General features: G+C 37.4%; 1 protein-coding gene across 1 annotated transcript in view; it reads left to right on the top strand.

The window, feature by feature from the left end:
- The first annotated feature begins 865 nt into the window (after window positions 1-865).
- Window positions 866-24,787, top strand: part of LOC127529162 (uncharacterized) — a 52,648-nt gene continuing 28,726 nt past the window's right edge. The window contains exons 1-2 of the mRNA XM_051931947.1: window positions 866-1,619; window positions 12,409-12,463. Coding sequence (XP_051787907.1) covers window positions 1,485-1,619; window positions 12,409-12,463 — 190 coding nt within the window. The 5' untranslated portion in view covers window positions 866-1,484. The remainder of the gene's footprint in view (window positions 1,620-12,408; window positions 12,464-24,787) is intronic.

Genomic DNA, 24,787 nt, shown 5'->3' with positions numbered 1-24,787 from the left:
GCTATATCAAACTAAACTTAAAACTTATTAAAAAAACACACATTGTTTGTCCATTTGGACATTTGTATTATCGCATTTTTATCTCTTACTGTGAAGCAACACATTTGGATTCTATATGCCCGATTCTACTGTATTATAGGCTTGTGTTTAACCTTTCTTTCTTCATTAGAAAGCATTACTTAATTAGAATTTTAGCCTGTTGAACTACAATGGAAAGACAATTATTATGATAGATGTCCACGGAATAGATCAATTTTGTCCTGTGGTTTTTCCAGTTATTACAGTTGATTCCTTAAATTACATTTTTAATGTTCATGTCCATAAAATATGAAAAGCACCTATTGTCTTCATGTAATAAGTTAGCATCCACTGGATCGATCTCATTAAAATTTTGAACTCTTGTTATTTAAATAAATTTGAAAGGTAAAGTACAAACTTAACTGAGCTATCTCAAATAGTGTGTGCTGCATTTTTGAAATTTAAAAGGCTCCCATTTAAAAACATTGGCATATTTTCAAAATAATCTTAAAACGCTGAAACACTGTGCATGACACTTTAAAAAGTTACCTTACATATTACATTTTTTTCAACGTATGTTTATTTAGAAATGCATCTTGCAATTTGTTAAATAGTGTTTACTAGAAAAAAAAACGTGGCACAGTACAGAAAACATTTTTGAACTTTCATACAGGGCAAAGGCAATGAAAGAAGAAAATTAGCAGAAATTCAAATACAAAATCTAGAGACAAAAGACATGACAAGGCAAAGCTTAAAAAACATACTACGATGTTTCAGTTACAGCGAGAGGCCGGGTTTAGGACAAATAAATTCGTTATTGGATTAATTAAATGTAAACACCCGTGTAATACTAATCTGAACAAAGGTGCCTGTGGCTATATGAATCTCAGAATCTTACTACAGATATGTACCGTCCTTTTAGTGTTTGCGATAATGACGAGCATACAGGCTGGCGTTTGCTAAACACATTTTGGATACACAGTTGCGTAACATGACGGTCCGACGACGAGGGAATGCACCTTTGGCTGCCTGGAACCAGCGTACTTTTAAAAATTCAGAACCGGACGCAAGCAAATAAAAAATGAAGTCAGTGACAGACTTCCTGCCAGTTACAGTACTGAGTTCCGTAAGCCGCTAACTGTAAAATGCAACAGCAGGCAAACCGCACACTGCGTGACATCACAGAGAGTGACAACGGACAGGATCGCCGCGAAGTGCTCCATGTGTCTGCTCTTTTTTTTTGTTCTGCTTCTTCTTCTCCCGACACCCCCTCATCTTTACAAACAATGCTTGATATCTTTCGAGTCACTGGTGGAGGGAAAATCCTGCCAGGGGTGACACGCACTGGACAAAAAAGAAACGTTTTCTTTAAGATGCCGAGATAAGTCCATGAGTGGGAGACTCTTTATTAGCCGATGCGTGGATTGTGAAGACCGCTTAGTTGTTCCAAAGTAAGACGAAGAAAAATGAGCCAAGTTGAAGATGCTGCGAACGTCATCTATGTGCCTTCAGACAGGTGGAGCCGTTGGTGTTGTTTAGTAACAATTCTTATTCTGTCTCTGGCTTTACTCCTTTCGGTGAATGGGAATTTTAAGTGCGCTGTAAGTATAGCCTTTTTACATTCTGTCGTGTCTTGTTTGAAAAAACGACAAAAAACTCTCGGCGCTGAAACTCCGGGGAAACAAGTAATGTTAGCAATGTGTGTAAAATTATTTGGGACTTCCCCCTGCTCTCTATTTTGTTAGTGTTGTTGTATACTGTGAAGATGCATTCAGACGTAGATATTAAAACTGTCCTTTCTTCATCATATATGTACTTAACAATATATGAAAAGGTCGTTTTTATTTCGCATACCACATGCACGAAATGAGCAGAAAATTCAGTATTAATAACGGGCGATGTAACTAGATGAATGGCTATAAAGAAATAATTTCTTTATGCTTCGCGGTTTAAAGATGCAAGGTTTCTACCTGTTTTACTCAGTATAATGAAAGTTACAATGTCCTTTTCATATCCATGCGCAATATTCGCTTGTGATTTCTATACTGTACGTACAGTGAATAAACATATTGTATTGTAATTGAAATCGCGACAATCTGCTTTACTCGTTTGTGAAACCAGTCCTGAAACAACCTTAAGTCATATTTTTCATTGATAACGTCTTTTGGTGTAAAGTATCGTAACATAAACTATGTAGCATCACTTACATATTCAATTACAAATCCCTTTATCCGTTTGAATGAATTAAATAGACCGGGATTGATATTGTAAGGTATATTACGCTTTACTGATTTTTCATGTTTTATTTAATGTGTATGAATGATATGTGGAATGTCTATCCATCTTGTTTCCCGACTATCGAAGTCAGGCCGCGGACAACAGGTGAGGAACATTACATCATACGGTTCCAGAAACTGCAATTGCAACAAAGACATACTCTTTTCTAATGCATAATAATCTCCCAATTTGTGCCATTTTTTAAAAGTTTTCCATTAACCTATCGTTAACAACAATTATTATTACCCTATTTTTTATTATAAAAAGACGCATACTCCTTAAAACGAAAAATTAAATTTTTATGTTCAGCGTACTGGTATCCCGTCTAGGGGAAGGGACTGTGTGTAATGTGTAGAATCCTTTTTTTATTTATTTTTCTTCTTTTGGATGCCAATTCGACAATGTTTAGTATTTTTCCACACTCCGTGGAAAATACGCTTTGGAAGGCATGGAAACGTACCTTATTGGAATATAGGAGAAATGAATAATACACCTAGCGGGGAGACGATGTCTTTTCCGACTGTATTGGGCGCAAAGCCAGAATAAGTCCTGGAAATGGTGTCAGTCCGTCATGGGGTATAAAGACACACGCAGGCGCTCCCTCAGTCGTACAGGGTAAATTCAGCAAGCACTTAGTGAACGTGCAGGAACGTGCAGACTTCATTCAGGTAGACGGTGCCGTAGTCTTGCGCCATTGAACGGTACAGGATTATTGAAATACACGCATCATACGGGGATAGTAAAACTGGAAAGGACGTTCAGTATTCTAGTGTCAGTTTTATATTTAAACACATTAACTGAACTTTAAAAAGTACTGACAATTTGCCTTTGCAGACAGCACATCAGCGAGTTCTACGGGAAAATACAAGGATAGTCGAGTTGAAATCTTAATTGAACATTTGGTTATCAGAATAGATCTGACCGTTAAGAAAGACATTCCAAAACAGCTAGAACTTCAGCCGCAGCGCTAAAAAGTGTTCTAAGAGAGTTGTGTAACTAGTAAATAAAATAACCCTTAATCACACATCTTTTTAAATATATTTGAGAGAGCCCAAACCACCGGGGCACTATTCAGTCGCCGGCGGCACACGCCTTTCCTAATGTATTTACGCATGGTTTAAATTTTGAATTTCATCGCAATGTAATTGTGCGACTTTGAGCGAACATTCAAAGTATCTAAAGAAACAAACTATCTGAACAGGTGTGACAGAATCGGTTATTCATTAAAAGAGGAGGCAAAAGTGCTGCGTCCTCAACTAGAGATACCGGAAATGTCAAAAAGTTCAGTTCTGACGCAGTGAAGGTTTAGAAAAATAAGTGTTATTGATGTGAATAAATGGCATGACAGAAAATATGGCTTTGAAAAAATATTACTGATTACTGAATAATTACAGCATGGGGTTATGACAAATGCTGTATGCTGGATTCCAGTTTGCAGTAACGGTTTTTGGTAGTTATTCATGTATTTATTGTGTGTTTAATTGAGGACAGAAAGCTACAAGGTGGGTTTCACTGGGTGTACTGTATTGTTTACAGACTTTCTTTAAATAATGTTGGAATCCACTGTATATTCTTAAAAATAAAAATGCTGAAGCAGTTTTTCAGAGCAGTGCCACAGAGGAACCATTTCAGAAAGGTCAGGTCAGGTTGGGGGATATGCACCAGTACAGCTTGTTGCCGCATCCAACACACAACCAAACAGCTCAGGATCCCAGTTGGCAACTTCCCAGGCAGACGTGAAGTTCAGTCCCACCCTCCGGAAATGACCATCTGTCTGACGCACCCAGGTGTGCGTCCTCTTGGCCAGACGCTTGGGTCCTCAACAATGAGGATTCTGCGAGCAAGATCACCGTCGGGGAAATCACGCCACATGGAGGTAATTCTGTAACTGATGTGCCCTCACAATGCAGGTAATGTGCCTCATTTGGGACTCAGTGAGCAACTGCTCGTTCAAAACAAAGTGAAACTAACTGTACCCAAGGACTCTCCAAAGAGACACAGTACTGAAGGAGCCCGGTCTTCTTCTCAGGTCATTGGATAGCGTCCATGTCTCATAATCATATAGCAAAACAGGAAGTACCAGGGCTCTAAAGACTTGGGCATTCGTCTTTTTGCAAAGATATCTGGAGCACGACTCACCCCTTTCCAGTCACTTCATGACCCCCCGACCCCCCATGCTCTCTCAATCCAACTCCCGACTTAATAGGAAGAGTCACCAGTGACATGAATGTTGCTGCTGAGGTAAGTAAACCTCTTGACGTACTCAACATTCTCTCTGTAGACAGACACACTGCTGATGGCTGTGCCCAAGAGGTCATTAAAGGCCTGGATGTTGGTTTTTATCAGGGACACTCGCAAGCCCAGACACTCAGACTCCTCGCTCAGTCTCTCAAGAGCCCCGACCACAGTCTCTATTGACTCTGCAAGGATCACAGCATCATCAGCAAAGTCAAGATCAGAAAGAACCTTTATTTATTTAGATCTGTAACAGGTGCCATAAATAACCAAAAACAGATGTTGGCTGACTTGTGAAGTACCAATGATTTTAAAAGAATTCTTCCTGCATGCATTAAAGCAGGCTAGGTTTGGGTTTTCTTTATGTTAGTATACTGCTAGGTAGTCTTTCTATATATTAAAGGTTTCTGTTTTGCTCACATATTAGGGACCTTTTTAAAGCCAAAAGAACCAATTTCATATGCAAAGAAGCCTTCACAGAATTAAACAGTTCATTGTCAAGCAGTATTTCACACAAGGAATCACACAATGCAGCATAGTGCCATTAAAGAACCATTATTTTCAAAGGAAGTGTAAAATGTACTTATGAATTTTTATTTCAAAATATGTCTGACATATATGTCAGTAGTTGAATATATATGTTGCCAAACATGAACAAATATTTTTGGTATTTTTTTTTTTGGTATTACGGCAATTGGTGATGAGTGGTTAAGATGCCTGGTGATTCATATCCACAAACTGTGCACGTCTCTGACTCATAGCTCAAAATAAACATATCTACATGCACACATTTCTTAAATTTGTACAACAAATAAAGATGCATTGAAGGAGGTTTTTCATTACTCTGTATACATTACATGAGTGGTACTGAAAATAAACACAAAAGTAAATGCACACTCTTAAAAACAATGGTTCTAGAACGTCATTTTAATGGGTTGTGTGGTTCCTCATTAAACTATTACTAGACAAAGAACCATTTCATTTTAGGAAAGGTTCTTTGCATATTACATTGGTTTTTAGGGCTTTAAAAAGCTTTGTAACATATGGACAAAACAGAAATATTCAATGTATAGTAGATTGGATGGATGGATGGATGAAGAAAACATGAACTTAGCCTGTATTATTGTATATTAAAATTTGGAATTTGTTAATACTCTACAAATCTGAAATTATCTGTTTTTCTAATTATTTATGGAGTTGTTACAGATCTAAATAAAAATTCTTTTTGGAACTTTAATGGGGGTGGGTCTTTTGAGAACTAAAAATGGTTCCTTTACAGCTTCACTCTGAAGAAACTCTCTCTTATCTTTATTTGTAAGAGTGTAGGCTATATCATTGTAGGGTTGACAAATATCCAATAGTAAATCCTCCTAATTTACTAAATAATCCATGCACATAACTTGTTGCCCTTCTTAAATTCCAGACAAAATTGTTTTCAGTCTGACTGCACCTTACAAATGATAGTATGGCAGGCTGGCCAAAAACATTGTGTACTGCTGAAAAACAACAACTTGGTTGCATAATAGTATAGACATTCATGGAATTTGACTAGAGAAACCTAATCCTGTAAGCAACACATAGATAAAATTACCTTTTGAGATGTAAACTTGCTTTGAGAAAGCTGATGCATTGTAATAATAATAATAATGATTAATTACATGTGTATAGCGCTTTTCTCACTACTGAAAGCGTCCTTTAAAAACAGAGGGGAACCACTTCAACCACCATCAATGTGTAGCACCCACCTGAATAATGTGACGACAGTCTTTAATGCACCAGTATTCACACTACACATTAACTATTAGGTGGTGAAAAGGAGAGAGATAGTGATCCGGTTAGAGATACAGAGTATGATTAGGGGGCCTGAATGGTCAGGCAGTGCTAGTAAATTTAGCCAGGCCATCGGAATAAACCCTTTTCTTTTGGAAAGATGCCAATGGATCTTTTATGACCACAGAGAGTCAGGACCACAGTTTTGTCTCATCCGCAAGACAGCACCATTTTTATAGCACAATGCCCCTGTCACTGCACTGCATTGGATACTTAGTGGGCTCCACTACATGCAGAAGGAACTACTTTTAATATATGCTTGAAAAGGACAAGCATTTAATCTATAGTAGGTTTTTGTGCCCTGATAAGCTTTGAACCACTAAATCTTTAATACGATAAGCAAGGTCTGAAAAAAAAAAACAAATGCATAGCATTTTAAGACTTTGTGTTTTTTCTAAAACTCTTGTTAAGGATTACAGCAGACCAGAACTCCCTTCCATTTGAAGAGAATTCTTAGGCTGACAATTTACACTTAAGCAGTTCCCAAAACATTTCATGACATGGTTACTGTTAAAAAAATGATCATCCTAGAAATTCTGATATCTACTTTTACTTTAAAATCACCTAAGCGCAATACAATATGAACAAAAATCCAATTAGAAGAAACTGATTGCCAATATATATCAGCATATGCATTCTAAGGCATTAGTCTAATCCTTGAAATGATGCATAATGAATAAATAAAAAATGGACAACACAACTATGAAGCCGTGCTGAGCAAAACAAATACCCACATAGGATGGGCAGTGTTCATGCACCCCAACAAGAGGGATGTGTCAGCTTTTAAGTAACTGTAAAGTTCAATAGTTAAAAAGCAAGAAATTGAGTATAGAATAACAATTGCCCAGCTGCTCACATACTTTGCCTTCCAAAACACCCTCAAAATCTACCTTAGAATAGGCTGTTTACAGGGAGACACAATAGCACCATTTTGTCCCTCATGGACTATCAAGATGACAAAAAAAAGATAAGAAAGAAGAAACCAAATGTGAGAAAGATAAATAATTAATAAAATATGAAACAGCCCAAAGTGGCTGAATAAATCTGCTGACAAACTGAACTGCCTGCTCCTACCGTTTCAAAGTCTGTTACTCCAATTCTCAGAAGGCTAAGGTCATACAAAGACCTGACTGGCATCAGTCTCATTTCAATTGGTCACCACGAGAACAGGGCCTCATTGGAGGAAAGGAGAAATCAAGCTAAAAAACTCTTGATTGTGACTAGGTTTTTCTAGAAGTCATGTATGTGGGAGAAACAGAAACTGTTAAAGAACATTTCATAACCTGAAACAAGCAAATAGTTTTGGCCCCTAGTGCAACACCTCAGATCATCTTTGATATGTAAAGCATGGTGGTGACAACCTTCAACGAGAGTCTTCTTTGCATCAGGGCATGAAGGACATGTGTAGGCATAAGGTAATTTATGCAAAAACACTACAAAGAAATACTAGTAAAAATGGGTTGGTCTGCATAGGAGCACACAAAATGTCATCTTTCAAAAGAGCAATGATTCAGAATTACACATATAAGTAGCACTGAACTGATTTTACCAATTATTCATACCAAGATTGGAACAGCTGAACAATTTTGTAAAAAGTATGAAAAAGCTGATAAAGGTTTATTTTATCCTTATCCTATGGATTGAATTTTTTATGAAAAGTGAATTGATCATGTATTGGCTGAAGTGAAGTGAATATTTATGAGAAACATTTTTTAAAATGAATTATTTATTTAAAATTATCTGAAGAATTGTATTTGTTTGGAAGTTTTTAGCTTTTTCTGAGTGGCAGGAAACCTCAAATAATAATCTAGTTTGTAAGAACGTTATATGTGAAAAGTCAAAAGGGAGGTAGTTTTCCACACTTCATCATTAAACATTGTTTGTTACAGCCTACTAGCCTCTGTTTTTATATATTTTTAAATACTGAGTTTCTAAATAGTAAGCAATGTCTGCTGTGCTCAAGCTATGGTACACATATTGCTTCATGCATTTGCTGAACTTTATGAAGCTCACTCTATACAATCTCTGTATATCTGTGACACTCTTTCTAATTCATCATTTAAATCCAAGATGAAGGAACTCTTTTATATGTTGCTTTTAAAAACCTGACATTTTTTCTGTACCTGTTACTTGTTAATATCTTTTTCAAATTGTCTCTTTGATATGCTGTCCAGTTTACAATAATGTATTGCTGCTCCTGTATAATCTAGATATTATCCTTTATAATCTATTTTCTGCCTTGTTAGTAAGCAGGTTAGTGAAAACACAAGCTTACTGGAACAGTAGCTAAGTGGTCACGCATTTTTGCCTCATAGCTCTGGAGGCCCTAGATTTGAATCCAGACTTGCGTTACTGCCTGTGTGGAATTAACATGTTCATGTCTTTATGGATTTTCTCCAGCATCCTAAATGCATTTATGCATGTGTGTAAGCAGTGCCATTCAGTGGACTAGTATTCCAATAAGAAGGGGTTCTTGTCCTGCAATCAGTATGATCTGGATAGACTCTAGTTCAGTTTTTCCCAAACTCAGTCCTGGGGACCCCCTGTGGCTGCAGGTTTTTGTTCCAACCACATTCCTAATCAGTGACAACACCTGATAGCACTGATCTCATTTAATTAGCTGGTTTTTTTTTCTTTTATTCGACATTCAGAAAAGCATAGCAGCATGATTTTTACATTTATAAGACATTAATAAATATTTCTGCTTTTCCTATAGATTTAAATGCTTAACTCTCTTTTGTCTTTTGTTTGCTCTTTCTCTGTGCAGTTTCCCCCCTTCATTGTATCTTAATAATGACAATTTAAAACAAGCAGATCAGACACCCAGGCAAACAACACTGAATAATCAAAGGCTGCAACTACTTTAGAGTCAGACCCACTAATTAGTAAATAATGGATTAATTAAACAATTAGAACACCTTGAAAAGTAGAATGATAATCAAGATGAAAATACTGTTAAAAAGAAAAAAATACATTATTCCTATATAACTGCTTGGTACATTTTAATTTTTTTTTTTTTTTTTTTAGCAAACTTAGTTTTCTAATTTCTATATTGCTCCCTAAACACAGGACTTGGGAAATAACAGTTCACTTAATTAGCCCAGGAGTTCAATTAAAAACAGAAGCTGGTTGGAACAAAAACCTGCAGCCACAGGGAAACACTGCTCTAGTTGCTCAAAACCTTGCAATATAGGTATGTTCAGAAAATACGTGGATGACAGTTTAAAAGTGCAACAGAGTAGTGAGCATCATTCAAAGCTGCCAGCTTTTTGACCCCCAGTTCTATTCCCGAGTTGACTGTCTACTATGCGAAGTTGGCATGTTAGCTTGAATTTCCCCCTGAAACTCTGGTTTCCTATTTATCTTGCCATTTAATATTGCAAATATAGTATGTTTTTTACATGATATAATTTTGTTCAGATTTTACAAGCTTTGTTCAGATTTTTCAGCTTTGATTATAATAAATGATCAGTACTAATCCAAAAAAAGACATGAAATGTAAAAATGGATTAAAAATAAAAAGATTAAACATTCTTGCCTTTTACATTTGTAATTACTTTTAAAATGCAGCAAAGTGTATACAAAAAGTACATAAGACCAGAAAATTAAATTTTTTACATGTTAGGAGTGTACGTAAAAATTAAATTCTTACTGAAAAGAACATCATTTCTTTGGTTTGGTCTCTGCTCAAAAAACCTTTACGGAGCAACAATGTGGCTTTTACAGCCAAAAAGTCAACCCTACTGCCATTCTGGAGACATACATGGCTGGGAAAGACAGTGACATATTAGACTTTGGCAATGGAAACTGGCTTTTGGGATGATAAACTTCTGTGAAAAGGGAACCAGACCTTATGAGGAAGGTTGGTTGTGCAACATAATATGATGTTTGTAACAGTGGATAAATGGTAGGTTGAAAATTACTTTGATGTGCAGAGAGTAACTCTTGGACTGTTTAGAGTATTTGATCTATTAATAAAGCACAGGTACTTCTTTTGGGAGAATTCAACACTCTTGTGGTGAATTACTAAAATACCTGCAAAGTAATAAATGGAAGGATGGCCATTAGATTCATGATTTTTTATTGGGTTGTTACTGTGTGCAAGTCATTGATTGCATTAATGAGGTTGTTGTAAGAACACCTGGCATCAGGCTATCTTAGACCCAATGTCTAAAGACTGACCTTATATGCTATAGACACTTCTTCTGCAAAGGAGATGTTACTAGCAGCAAGAGTAACAAGGGACCAGAAGAGAGGACGTTAACCTAAATTCTAAGCAAAGTTTTCAACCTGGAAGTCAAAATTATCTGTGGTCAAGCCCAAAACAAAATTCCTAAATCAAGGTTGAGATACGTACCCTATGGTTTTTTAACCTGGAAATACTAACCAAAGTCATTTGCAGGTCTGTGGAGTTATTACACAAAAGCTTTGTCTCCAAATCCAAATCCAATTCCTCAATTTATGATACCTCCAACTCCTGTATTTGTGATTGAAGCCAATATATACAGTACTGGTTAAAAGTTTGGGGACACCCAGACATTTTCATATTTTTAATAGAAATTGATACAATTAAACTGTTTAAAAAATATAGCCAAGACATTACTAGTGTGTACAATGACTATTATTGCTTGAAATAGTAATGTGTGGTAGACAGAGGTGACTTTCAAAACTAGACGATGTTTTTTTAGAAGAATTAAGTGGATACGACTGGCATGCTTTGTGGAGCTCAGTGGCCCGTTTCCATCTAGATTGTTCTAATGTTCTAAAAAATTGCTTATTTTTAATTTATTATTCACATACGGCTGCAAAACCCCATTCACACTCATTCACACCAAAATATTGATTGGTAGCATATTTACTATGTTGACTGAAAGAACACCACATACAAGGTTCAAAGCATTTTATCGCTGTCAATAATCAAAGTGGTTACCAAGTCCAAGTAAGTAACCCAATAATTGCTATCAACTCTGATTCCGACTCCAAAACTCCAATTCTGAATCCACACCCTAGCAATTTGCACACCAACATTAAATGATTCATCCACAATTTTAGATAACCAGGAAGTTCATAGCAGTGACCTTCATACTGTCAAGGTGGAGACATTACACACCACACAGTTTCTACCCTTTTCCCTAGTGACATTCTGGTGGAGACCAAGAAATAGACACAAAAACATTTTAACTATGTTAAAGATAATCTTTTTCTTATAAAAAAAACACATCAAACATTGAATGTGCATACTTAAAACCCCAAAATAACAGAAAACATAGATATATTTCAAAACAAACTCAGTTCATAACAGACACTGAAGTAATGACAGAACCTAAACTGTCAAATAAACACCATAAGAGTGGCAGGGAATGACAAATTGATGCATCTTTTTGGTATGACTTTAACTGGGAAAAGCCTAAGAATTAATAGGTCCCCCTAGGAAATTTTTAATGGAATAAACTGGCCTGGTGTGTTCCACATGGCATACTACAATCACAACCCTCACCAGGATAAGTGAATGAAAAGTGCAAGTGAAGTCAAGAAAAAAATATGATATAGAACCAAGCAATACTTTTGACTATTTCAGGGTTAAATGAACAAATCATTTCATAATTTATTTAAAAAAGTAATTAATTTATTTAGGAGCATATGTCAAAATGTGGTTCCATAATATATATATGCAATATAAACGCACTAAAAAGTATTAAACCCTACTAGTTAAACACACAAAGGCTGAAATTAAAATCACAATATAATTTGAAAAACTTTACTGTACTGGAATCAATAAATCAAATCTGCTAGTTTTTTATTTAATATCATAGACTAGTGTAACTGCTGAAGCATCATGTGAATATGAAATACGTTAAACCAATAATATACAGTAATACATATGGTGTAATTCTGGGACTGATTTACATTCCCTGTTATTGAATGGACTTGTACTATTTCTTTATGGTATTGCTTTAATTTTTTATTTACTCCTAAAATGAAGTTATTATCCTAATTTTGCAACTAAATAAAACTCATTGTTACATTTTATTGATTTGTTTTTGTTAGGAATGTTCACCAAAGTCTGAACCAGTTAAAGCCAAGAATGTTGTACCCATCAAAGGTAGGAAAAGAGTTTGAAACTATGCAATTAATTAGGCAAGAATAATTTGTGGCTGTGATATTTTGCACATACCATAGTTAAAGTAGGTGTAAGTCAACATAAATAGTGATTAAACCAATTAATGTTAACAATGTTCATAATTCTTTTTTTTCTGTTTTGGTGAACTCCATATAACAAAGAATGCTTTTAGTTAATTATCCTTTCAAAAGCAGTTTACCTGTAGCATGACTTAGTGACTGGAGTAATTAGTCTTAAACATCATGTTTCCAATTTAGTTTATAATACCAACCTACTATATAACTCTGAGCAAGTATTTTCACATGACATTGCTGCAGGTCTATAATTATAAAACTTCGTATTGTGTTTAACAACTTAAACTAAGTTTTTTACTATAACATGTCTGAATAATGATGAAAAAAAATAAAAGCAACTAAAATTAGATCAATCAGATTTAGTCTATAAACAAATTTCAGATGCCCTTGTCAGTACAGGCTTTACCAGACATAGCCCACTAGTAGAAGGTCTGTAACAGATAAAAGGCATACTGGATGTATTATGTATATGAATATCAGCAGGCCCTGGAAAACCTGGGGTTTCCCGGGGAGGACCAGTAGACTGCTGATGCTGACTGACAATAAATGCAAGTAAACAACACAATAAAGTCTGTAGTTACTAATTCATAAAAAGCACAGTGTCAAATAGAAAAACACCTTACCAAAGAAAAATAAAACCTTGAGAATGTCAGGTCCATACAAAATCCTGGGATATTGGTTTTAGATCTGGAAGCTAGTTCCAGTAGAAAAACTGAAACTAAATAGCATATTGGCTGCTTATTTGTCTTGAGAACTGTCTATGTTAATCTAGGTATGGTCATTTATGGTGTTTAAAAAATAAAACTGGGATGCTGGACCAAGACAATATCAAAGCTTCTTATAGTTGTTTCATATTGTTTTGTGGTGGATGTCTACTTCAAATAGCTCATTAAATTTTATCTCACATATGCTAAGCTACAATAAGATTTAGATATTCTGGAGGCCGCTGCATTAAGATGAACTATGTCTTCATGTTTTTGGAACTACTGCAGTATTTCCATAACCTTTAGAAATGGAATTTCGCAAAAAAAAAAAAAAAAATCACAAGGGCATCACACCTGATAGGAAACAACATTATGAGATCCTGATTTGGAAGTACTCAATCTATTAATAATTAATAAATTTGTAATAATTTTTTGCATTTATATAGCACTTTTCTCACTACTCAAAGCGCTTAGCAATTGCAGGTTAAGTGCCTTGCTTAAGGGCCCAACAGAGCAGAGTCCCTTTTTTGGCATTTACGGGATTCGAACCGGCAACCTTCCGATTGCCAGTGCAGATCCCTAGCCTCAGAGCCACCACTCCACCTATTAGCTGTTATGCAGTCAAAGCCACTTGGTTTTTTAAGATTTTTTAATCTTGTATAATCTAATCTAAACTGTACACATGATTTCTTGGTTCCTGCTCATTTACTTTAAATAACACCACATTATGATGCTGTCAGCAATTGAGTACTCATCTATTCATTGTGTTAACCAACTAAATTTAATTTTGAGTGACTGCTAAACACACATAGTGTACAGTTCAGCCGAAAAACATAAATTTGCGCAGAAATATATGGTAAAAAATTGTAGTTTATCATATATAAATACTGTCTATCATATAGTATGGATACAACAAAAGAGTTCATTCTTTACTAATCAAAAGCTGATACAAATGTTGTTCTTATATTTAAAATCTATATTAAAAATTTTACATTCTAAAAATATTTACACTTCAAAAGCATTTCAGAATACTGTATATGGAGAGTGTAAATTTAAAAAGATATTTCTCATATGGCTAAGAATAATAGATACTGAGCTTTATCATGCACTTATGTGTTTCACAGCCCTTCGTTTCACTTTTACACACATTAGGATGACAGTTATGACTTTAAAAATAACTTACCAATATAACTAGAGCAATAACACTGTGTCCAAGCTCCAGAAAAAAATCTTTATCATTTTAATTTGTAATTCTGGAAATGAATTACAAATTAGAACACTAGAGGACAGTTTTGATAGCAAAAGGATCTTTGCATTACAAAAATATACGCCATATTATGTCTCTCCCACATTCTCATGTGAATAGTTTTAAGAAAGCCAATGTAGATGGTTTAACACGTCAGTTCCCATAGCGGTTAAGGTATGAGGTTACCACTGAAGCACTGTCAGTCATGCTTTCTCGTAATTCTTACCGGAACATCAACACCTGCACTCATGCCAAATTTAACTTCCTTTTCCTGAGATTCATAGATAACAGCCTGGTAAACAGTTTGATTGTTATGCTTTTCAAAATGTAGTGTACACTTAATATACTCTTTACTCCAACTCTTATGACAAAGTAGATCACCAACAATTTTCCTTTCTTGTAATTTAAACCTATGGGTTACAGTTTATTTCAATATATTATGCATTGCAATTCTGTTGCTATATTTTTATTTTAAATCATATTTTATTTTAGAAATGCTTAAAATAATAAAAATAACAATAACCGTCCTGATTTTAAAAGTCCAAAAATATCACACTATTTGGAATCGTGTAATTTTACATTTTATTATACTATTCCTTGTGTTTTCATTATATCCTAAATTTCTTAAATTTGCTATTAATTTAAACAGCACTGAAAACTATTTAAAAGTGTCTCTTTAAAATAATCAAACACAATCATTTTCAGTTAAACTATTGTTTGTTAACAGTCATATAATATTTTTGTTTGTCTTTTTTAATCCTGTGTATGTCCAACATTTATTTTGTTTTTAAAATTTGTACACTGCATTCCAAAAGTTTTATACAAGGATTTACATCCTCTAATCTTATAATAAATACAATTTAGTGTACTTTTGACTTACAAATATTATTTTATCTTTCCAAATAAATAAATACAGCAAACAAGCCAAATGCAACAGTGTTCATGAATGCTTAAAAAGGAAACACGGCAAAACATTCTTAAAGGTGTTTTTTTTAATAAAGTTTGTAAGACTGAAAAAAATGTGATCATGTTCAGCACTGAACACCCTGATGAAACATCCTTTTGATTTAGTATTTGGAAAAGTACTAAAAGTAATAATAATTTTCAGCTTCTCCATGTGTCATTGTTGCCTTAGAACCAGAAATTTTTAAATTTTTTTTAGAAAAGTAAAGTTTTCAATCATTTACTTTCTAGCAGCTATTGGTATCTTTGAACTATTGATATTTCAGTTGTCCTTAAATGTTAGGGCTGTTAAGCTGCTTCTGCTGCCCAAATCTTAAAAGTAACATCACTAATCCTTTCTTCAAAGTAAGGGACCACAGGCTGCTATTTAGTAATTATTTGGGAGAGTTTCCCTTCTCCTGCTAGTATTTCCTGAACTTATCCCAAATGGGCAACTTAGTCATAGATTCCGTAGCTATATAATAAATACTGCATACTGTATAGTATAAATGTATATGTAAAAACATCAATTCCAGTGTTGTCACGGCACATAAAGACATAGGCGGCGTTTTCCCACAGACAGAAAATGTTGTGGTGCTGCTGCAAAAATTCATAAGCATTTCCATTTCATGTTATGAGAACTGTACATGTGTGAGCAGCCATCTGTTTGCCGGGCAGATTATTTCTGCACTTGCCTATAGATTTGGCCTTTGCCATAACACAGTAAACAAGCATTTAAGTGACACTTGGAGTGGTATTCTACCTTTATATTTTGATTTCTTCAGAGACTCATCGTTAGTCATTTAGTGCCAAAGCAGTGGCAACTAAAAATCAAACATGATTCTTTTTACAAAGAAAAGAAAGACAAACTACCTTGGTTAATTATAGAATTGTGGATGTGCAAGCAGTAATGGGGTTACCTGACAACAACAAATTGATATCCTGCTAAATATATATTTTCAGTAAGGGCTGTCAACATTTTCTTTTATTAATATTGACTTGTTGCGGGCATTTAAATTGCATCGTAACTTCACATTGAGACAGAGACAAAGCCAGAACTTTGTTGTGACATGAAGTTTTAGTGTGCTTGTTTAGAAAATACGACTGTACAATTTTAAATTGTAGGCATTTTGTACACACAACCTTAGATTTTTAGCATACTGTGTTTTTAAAACAGGATCCCATTGCAACTTTATTTCATTGTTTATTCTTAGTATTTCTCCTTAACATTGATGTCTATTAAATTACTGAGAATGTATTTATCGTGTTCATAACCAGAAAGAAAATAAAACTGTGTCACTTATTACTACAGTATTTAATTAAATTGGCAGCTTTACTTCCCTTTCTTCTGCTTTCCACACCACACACTCACCAAGTATTGGTTTCATTAAAATAACAGTTTAAAAAGTAAAACTTAGGTTTGCAAACCTGATTACCTGTAGAGGGTTGTTTTTGTTGTTTTTAACTTTCTGTGTGTCATCATAGCTGTAATTGTAAGGTGATTTGTAAAACATAGTTATGCAATACGCCTCAGCAATTTCAGATTTGACTTCTATGTTGAGTAAACATCAGCAAAGTACTTTCTCTTTATGATAAGTTGAAGTTGCAAGTTAGCATTTCCCATGAAGTATAAAAGTGTGTCAGTGTGCTATAATAATATACAACAGAATGGCTTCTGAATGGAATGAGTTTAGGTCAGGGGAGCCCACACTTCTTCGTCTTGCGAGCTACTTTTAAAATGACCAGGTTGAAATTATCTACCTACATTAAAAATCAACATCTTCCCTAAATGGATAGCACTTAAATGTAGCAATTGGCTCAAGTAAAGCTGAGTCTTGAAACTGTCTGTCAAAGTTTGACTTACAATTTTCAATCTGCTCTGTGTAGCGTATGCTGTCAAGTTGCGCACACGCCTTCCATTGCGTCTCCAGCTCTAACATGAGGTTTTGGATGTTCCCCAAATCAAGGTGCTGCAGCTTTGAGGACAGATGTTGCATTTTTCGTTTGAAAGCTTTAACTGAGCTAATCATATTGACCATGGTTTTGTCTTTTCCTTGCAGCTGTAAATTAAGCTCACTCAACATATTGGTCAGATCGGGAAAAAAATGCCAAGTCTAGTGGCACATTGACCGTTATTAAGTTGCTTGTATTCTGTATGTTTAATGACAAGGAGAAACTCCTTTTTCTCCGGCCAGGGGTCTCACAATCTCAGCAGGAATTTCTCCCTAGTCATCTGCCTCAACGAAGGCCTCTTTTATCATCTCTCCATCTTGGAAGGACTTCTTATGCTTAATGATCGAGTGACTCACCCGAGTCACACTTCGGTGTGTCTGCCTTTGCTTTTGAATTCAGCTAAGTGAAAAATGACAGCTGTCCAATTAACTGCGATTTTAGTTCCCTCTCCTTTCTCTTTCTCAGATCGCTTTTCGGAAGGAAGTCAGTTTCGTAATTTTTATGAACAATTCGAAAGTGCCTTTCCACATTTTCCTTCTTTGGAATAGCAATGATAGATTGACAGATCAGACAAACGCACTTCAATTGTGACATTGTGAGAAAATAAAAAACCTCTTCCAATTCCACATCCAGCCCATACCCTTCCATGAACAAATTTTTTTAAAATCCCTTCTTTAGTCGATATAAATTGGAAGGCTAACCAGATCACTTAGATAGCCGGAGTTTTGCAGTAGCTCGTGCATTTGATCGTGCGTGCGGGATGACCAGTGTGTTAGAAGAAAAGAGATCTCAGACTGGCCGCCCTGTATGTCCATCAAGTGGCAAATGCCATAGGGAGGATATATGATAGACTAACATCCATCCATCCATCCATTGTCTCCCGCTTATCCGAGGTCGGGTCGCGGGGGCAGCAGCTTGAGCAGAGATGCCCAGACTTCCCTCTCCCCGGCCACTTCTTCTAGCTCTTCCGGGAGAATCCCAAGGCGTTCCCAGGCCAGTCGAGAGACATAGTCCCTCCAGCGTGTCCTGGGTCTTCCCCGGGGCCTCCTCCCGGTTGGACGTACCCGGAACACCTCACCAGGGAGGCGTCCAGGAGGCATCCTGATCAGATGCCCGAGCCACCTCATCTGACTCCTCTCGATGCGGAGGAGCAGCGGCTCTACTCTGAGCACCTCCCGGATGACTGAGCTTCTCACCCTATCTTTAAGGGAAAGCCCAGACACCCTGCGGAGGAAACTCATTTCAGCCGCTTGTATTCGCGATCTCGTTCTTTCGGTCACTACCCATAGCTCATGACCATAGGTGAGGGTAGGAACATAGATCGACTGGTAAATTGAGAGCTTTGCCTTGCAGCTCAGCTCCTTTTTCACCACGACAGACCGATGCAATGCCCGCATTACTGCGGATGCCGCACCGATCCGCCTGTCGATCTCACGCTCCATTCTTCCCTCACTCGTGAACAAGACCCCGAGATACTTGAACTCCTCCACTTGGGGCAGGATCTCGCTACCAACCCTGAGAGGGCACTCCACCCTTTTCCGGCTGAGGACCACGGTCTCGGATTTGGAGGTGCTGATTCTCATCCCAGCCGCTTCACACTCGGCTGCGAACCGATCCAGAGAGAGCTGAAGATCACAGCCTGATGAAGCAAACAGGACAACATCATCTGCAAAAAGCAGTGACCCAATCCTGAGCCCACCAAACCGGACCCCCTCAACACCCTGGCTGCGCCTAGAAATTCTGTCCATAAAAGTTATGAACAGAATCGGTGACAAAGGGCAGCCCTGGCGGAGTCCAACTCTCACTGGAAAACGGGTTCGACTTACTGCCGGCAATGCGGACCAAGCTCTGGCACCGATCGTACAGGGACTGAACAGCCCTTATCAGGGGGGCCGGTACCCCCCTACTCTCGGAGTACCCCCCACAGGATTCCCCGAGGGACACGGTCGAATGCCTTTTCTAAGTCCACAAAACACATGTAGACTGGTTGGGCAAACTCCCATGCACCCTCCAGGACCCTGCTAAGGGTATAGAGCTGGTCCACTGTTCCGCGACCAGGACGAAAACCACACTGTTCCTCCTGAATCCGAGGCTCGACTATCCGACGGACCCTCCTCTCCAGGACCCCTGAATAGACTTTTCCAGGGAGGCTGAGGAGTGTGATCCCTCTGTAGTTGGAACACACCCTCCGATCCCCCTTCTTAAAGAGGGGGAACCACCACCCTGGTCTGCCAATCCAGAGGCACTGTCCCTGATGTCCATGCGATGTTGCAGAGGCGTGTCAGCCAAGACAGTCCTACAACATCCAGAGCCTTGAGGAACTCCGGGCGTATCTCATCCACCCCCGGGGCCCTGCCACCAAGGAGTTTTTTGACCACCTCGGTGACCTCAGTCCCAGAGATGGGGGAGCCCACCTCTGAGTCCCCAGGCTCTGCTTCCTCATTGGAAGGCATGTTAATGGATTGAGGAGGTCTTCGAAGTATTCCCCCCACCGACCCACAACGTCCCGAGTCGAGGTCAGCAGCGCACCATCCCCACCATATACAGTGTTGACACTGCACTGCTTCCCCTTCCTGAGACGCCGGATGGTGGACCAGAATCTCCTCGAAGCCGTCCGAAAGTCATTCTCCATGGCCTCCCCAAACTCCTCCCACGCCCGAGTTTTTGCCTCAGCAACCACCAAAGCCGCATTCCGCTTGGCCTGCCGGTACCTATCAGCTGCCTCCGGGGTCCCACAGGACAAAAGGGTCCTGTAGGACTCCTTCTTCAGCTTGACGGCATCCTCCACCAGCGGGTTCGGGGATTGCCGCCACGACAGGCACCGACCACCTTACGATGCAACGTGATCTACCTGCACTATCTTTCCGATCTACCGGTCGATCGCGATCAACGTATTGGGCACCCCTGGTTTAGGTACTGTATATTATAACTGCCACTAATGGTGCTCACTGGATGAAAAGAAAAAAGTAATCTTGTGTGAAAAAATTGTAATAGTCATCATAATCATCACAAAACTGATTTAAATATGAATTAACATATCCCAGAAAGGTTTCAAGGCAGGGACAATCCAATTTAGCAATCTGAAATCACCTAACCTAAATGTCTTTAGACCTTGAAAAAAATGAAGGCTATACAGGCAAAACATTGTATTCCTCCCCAGTTTCATTTTCAATGTGGAAATAACCTTTGGACTATTTGGTCTTGCTGTAACAATTATTAATAATAAAAGATAACTAGCAACATGATAGCAATAACTAATTATCCCCATGATCCCAAGAAAAAAAACAGATAGCTTACCTACTGCAATACAAAGTCTCTTTTTCTACCTAGTATAGATGTCTAATGATATTTTCTTCAGGCAGTTTGTAGTCAAATCCTTCTCCATGTGCAGAACAGAAAGAAGTGGGAATTTCTTCTAAACCATTGCAGATCTGAGCCAGTTTGTAATTCTCCTTAAAACTGACAATCTTCTTTTCAATATCCATCCATCCATTTTCCAACCCGCTGAATCTGAACACAGGGTCACGGAGGTCTGCTGGAGCCAATCCCAGCCAACACAGGGTACAAGGCAGGAACCAATCCCGGGCAGGGTGCCAACCTACCACAGGACACACACAAACACACCCGGGCCAATTTAGAATCGCCAATCCACCTAACCTGCATGTCTTTGGACTGTGGGAGGAAACCGGAGCGGCCGGAGGAAACCCACGCAGACACGGGGAGAACATGCAAACTCCACACAGGGAGGACCTGGGAAGCGAACCCAGGTCCTCAGGTCTCCCAAATGTGAGGCAGCAGCGCTACCCACTGCACCACCGTGATTTTTCGATATTCCATACCAAATCACAGAGTATTAACTGTAGAAGTCAAAACAAGGCTTAAATGGTTGTCCTTGAGCATTCCCTCATTCAGGTTTTTTAAGAGTGACTGGTGATGCCACTGTAGACTTCAAAAGGTGCATTTCAGTTGTCACAAGTTACAAATGGATCGAAGGCTTGCATGTGTGCAAAGAGGTTGATCGATGTCTTTTTGTCAAAATTGATCACAACATCATATGCTACACTTTAGGAACATGGCTTCATCTAAAAATGTCCTGTATAATTCGGCCAGCATAGTGTCATTCACAGGGAGATACTATACTGTGACTGCACACTATACTGTACATGCCTGTATATGCAGCAGACAAGAGAGGTGGTTGACAGCTCTTTTTTTCTGTTTTAAGACAGTTGGCTGAGTCATTTGCTACAGGTGCTGAAATACCACTAATACCCTTCTTTCAACTGTGGTTCGCACTCCACTACACAACTCCTCTTCCTCTTAGCATTACTGGAGATGGGTTCAGAGGCTACTGAATGTACAGGCTGCATCTGCAATGGTTGTATGCATAGCCTGCACCCTCTTGTGTATTATATGTACAATTCAGAGTATGTCCTAAAGGACAGTGATCAAGGTAATAAAGCTCAGAGTTTTCATATATTGATATAACCCCTTTGCCTCCACATAGCACTTGTCTACCTCTTCTTGCATTTCTTTCAAACACTGCAATCTGACTAAATAGGTTCATCACCATTTGCATGCCGAATGGGAGTGACTAGGCTGTACACTTTGCATGGGCTTAAGATGAGCGCTATCTGGTTCATAAAAAACCCTAATAGTGGCTTGGATTTGCAAACAATGACTCTATTACATTTAGAGTAATTCTAATGTTTCTGTTGAGCGTGCACAATTCAATGAGCACCAGATTCAGCCTGTACTTTATGCAATGTTCCCAAACAGCACAAAGGCATTCCTCTTTGATTCGCTGCTGACCTCCACTTAAATACCATAACATTACAATGTCTCCATCAAATGGTTGAGCAATTATAGGCACATCCAAAAATCCCTTCTTTATGATGCCAATAATCCTTGCTGCATGATGGAAAATGTAAGTCAATAAAGGAAATAAATTGTTCCTTAAGGTGTAGCGCCTCTGTGTAACTAATGTAAACAGAAAATCGATCAGTCTTTTTGGATTTAGCTTCACAATGATTGTGAAAAATAAATGCATTTTGGAGGATATTTTCTAATTAATGTGTTCTGCATACAATGTAATGATTTCATCTTGTAAGTTGCAGCTTATGTAACTGAAGCATTTTGACTAAATCGGTTTGAAATCTGGGTCATACCTACGATAAAAAAATCTCTTATACGCACATGATTGTTTCTTGTGTTTGAATCCGTGCATTTGTGGTGTCTACTCAAGGGCAAATCTAATTTAGTAAGAAATTTTACAATAGCAATAAGTTTTCACAAGTACTCTCTGTTCTTTTCTTTCATCCAGAGTACCTTGATGGCTGTGAGATAGTTTTACCACCACCGATCCAGATGTCTCTGTGTGCTTATAGCTCTCCCACATCAGCATACTGGTTAAATGTGATTGAGATAATGAACATTTAGCAAGCTTCTACAATACTTTTTCCAATTCAGAGGTTCTACCCTTGTAAGCAGCTTGTTGACATCTGAACTTGAAACAGAAAAATGGTGAAAGCTAAACAAAACACAGAATTCAGCCATGGAAACTTACAGTAAGTAGCAGAGAAAGCTCGACTAGAGTTCAAAATGAGACATTTAGGCAAAGCAGAAAGCACTGGTCATTTAGAACCTGTATTTTTGCCCTGAGTTCATTGATGTCTCTTTATGCAGATCTAGACATAATCAAGCATTCATCACCTAGGCAGCTACTGTATGTCACTACACCTAGATTGCTAGAAGTTCTTCCAACCTTTTGCCAAGTGTTTCTGGTTTCTCTCCACCTCTCTCTGACACTCTTTGTGGATCAGTGCAATGATCTGATGCCATTCTGTAGCATCCAATACAGATACAGGGCTTACTGTACCAACCCTCCACTTCCACACTTCCATGTTTGTGATCATTTTGGTGCCAATTTGATTTGTATCTTTTGGAGATCGGGTGCCTCCAGCAACTCTTTTGTTAGCCTGACACTCATTCACAATAGACAAAAAAATACAACGTAGATAAATTTTGTCAAATTATCAGCTCCTCAGGAAATAAATCTGGCCATCCCCAGATTTGTTGAGCACATAATATTGCTTGTCTTGTAATCCAAGCTGAACTACACACTTTATTAATTTAAAGAAGGATTTTTGATCAGTTCATTACATAACCAATCAGCAAATAAAGGAGTGACATGGTAACTCCAAGTACTTGTTAACTGCTTTTCCATTTTAATTTGAATTAACTGTAGTGTGACAAGACTATTTGACTTGTCCAAAAATACAGCATCACCATTAACTTTTTTGCTCACTTTATATACTTCAGCTAATTTTTTTCAATGTTACACATTAAGAACAAATCAGCTGCCTCTGGGGGTGTGTGTTCATCCAGAGTCAAGAAAACTTGTACAAAAAACACTAGAGCAGACAAGCGGATAGACCACCCTAACTGGCAGACAAGGACTTAAGTCTGTATAGGTATGCCCAGAGAGGCAACAGGTTTACCCTTATGTTCTAGTTCATGCTTTTGTATATCTTCCACTGGTTCAGTCCTCACTTGTCCTTACAGTATTTACATAAAAAATCTTCATTTTTGTAAACTTTCATCTTCTTTGAATTATTCTGGGCTAAAGATCTGTTACGAGGGCATCACCTACTCTTTATACCGTTTAATCCATTTCAGTCTTACTGATGTCTGAGCCAAACCATTCAATATATAGATATGAGCAAACAGATAATGAAAGACACTCTCTCTCTCTCATTGTGGGTATATATATTGTATGCTATATAATATTTTAAAATTGACTCCTCGTACTGAATATATACATTAAATACATGGTGATGTATTAATATATTAATTTAAAATAAGTCCATACTATGATCTCACTGAATTAGAGAACTAACAAGGTGTGATAATAAAAGAATAGTGTATTAGGATTTTTTAAAATAAATAATGTTTATACATATTTTTCTTTCATAGAGGCAACATATCTAAAGAAAAATAACATAATAATATAATTTACAAAATGTGAAAATGGTAGATGTGCAGTAGAGGGTATCACGCCAATTCTAAACCAAAGTACGGTACACTAGACTACAATGATGTAGTTTGATCTCTGTCACTCAAGTACATTTGCAAAAGCCATTCAATACCTGATGAGCCAAAAAATAAAAAATAAAAATACTGAGAAAAACAATGGGAAAATGAAACTATTGTAGGCATACAAGACCATACTATAAAATTCCAAATTAGATGTGTTTTTTTAAATTTTAAAGTTTAAATTTTGAAGCATTTCACAATCATCCAGTCAGCACTGTATTAGCTACTATCAATCAATTTGTAATTTTATTAGAATCCTGTGAGAACCAAAAAGTACAGCAGCCAAGAAGGGAGA

The sequence above is a fragment of the Erpetoichthys calabaricus genome, chromosome 9 (assembly GCF_900747795.2).
Source record: "Erpetoichthys calabaricus chromosome 9, fErpCal1.3, whole genome shotgun sequence".
Taxonomy (NCBI): domain Eukaryota; kingdom Metazoa; phylum Chordata; class Cladistia; order Polypteriformes; family Polypteridae; genus Erpetoichthys; species Erpetoichthys calabaricus.
Note: the sequence above shows the minus strand (reverse complement) of the source record. Positions and strands in the feature narration are given on the sequence as shown.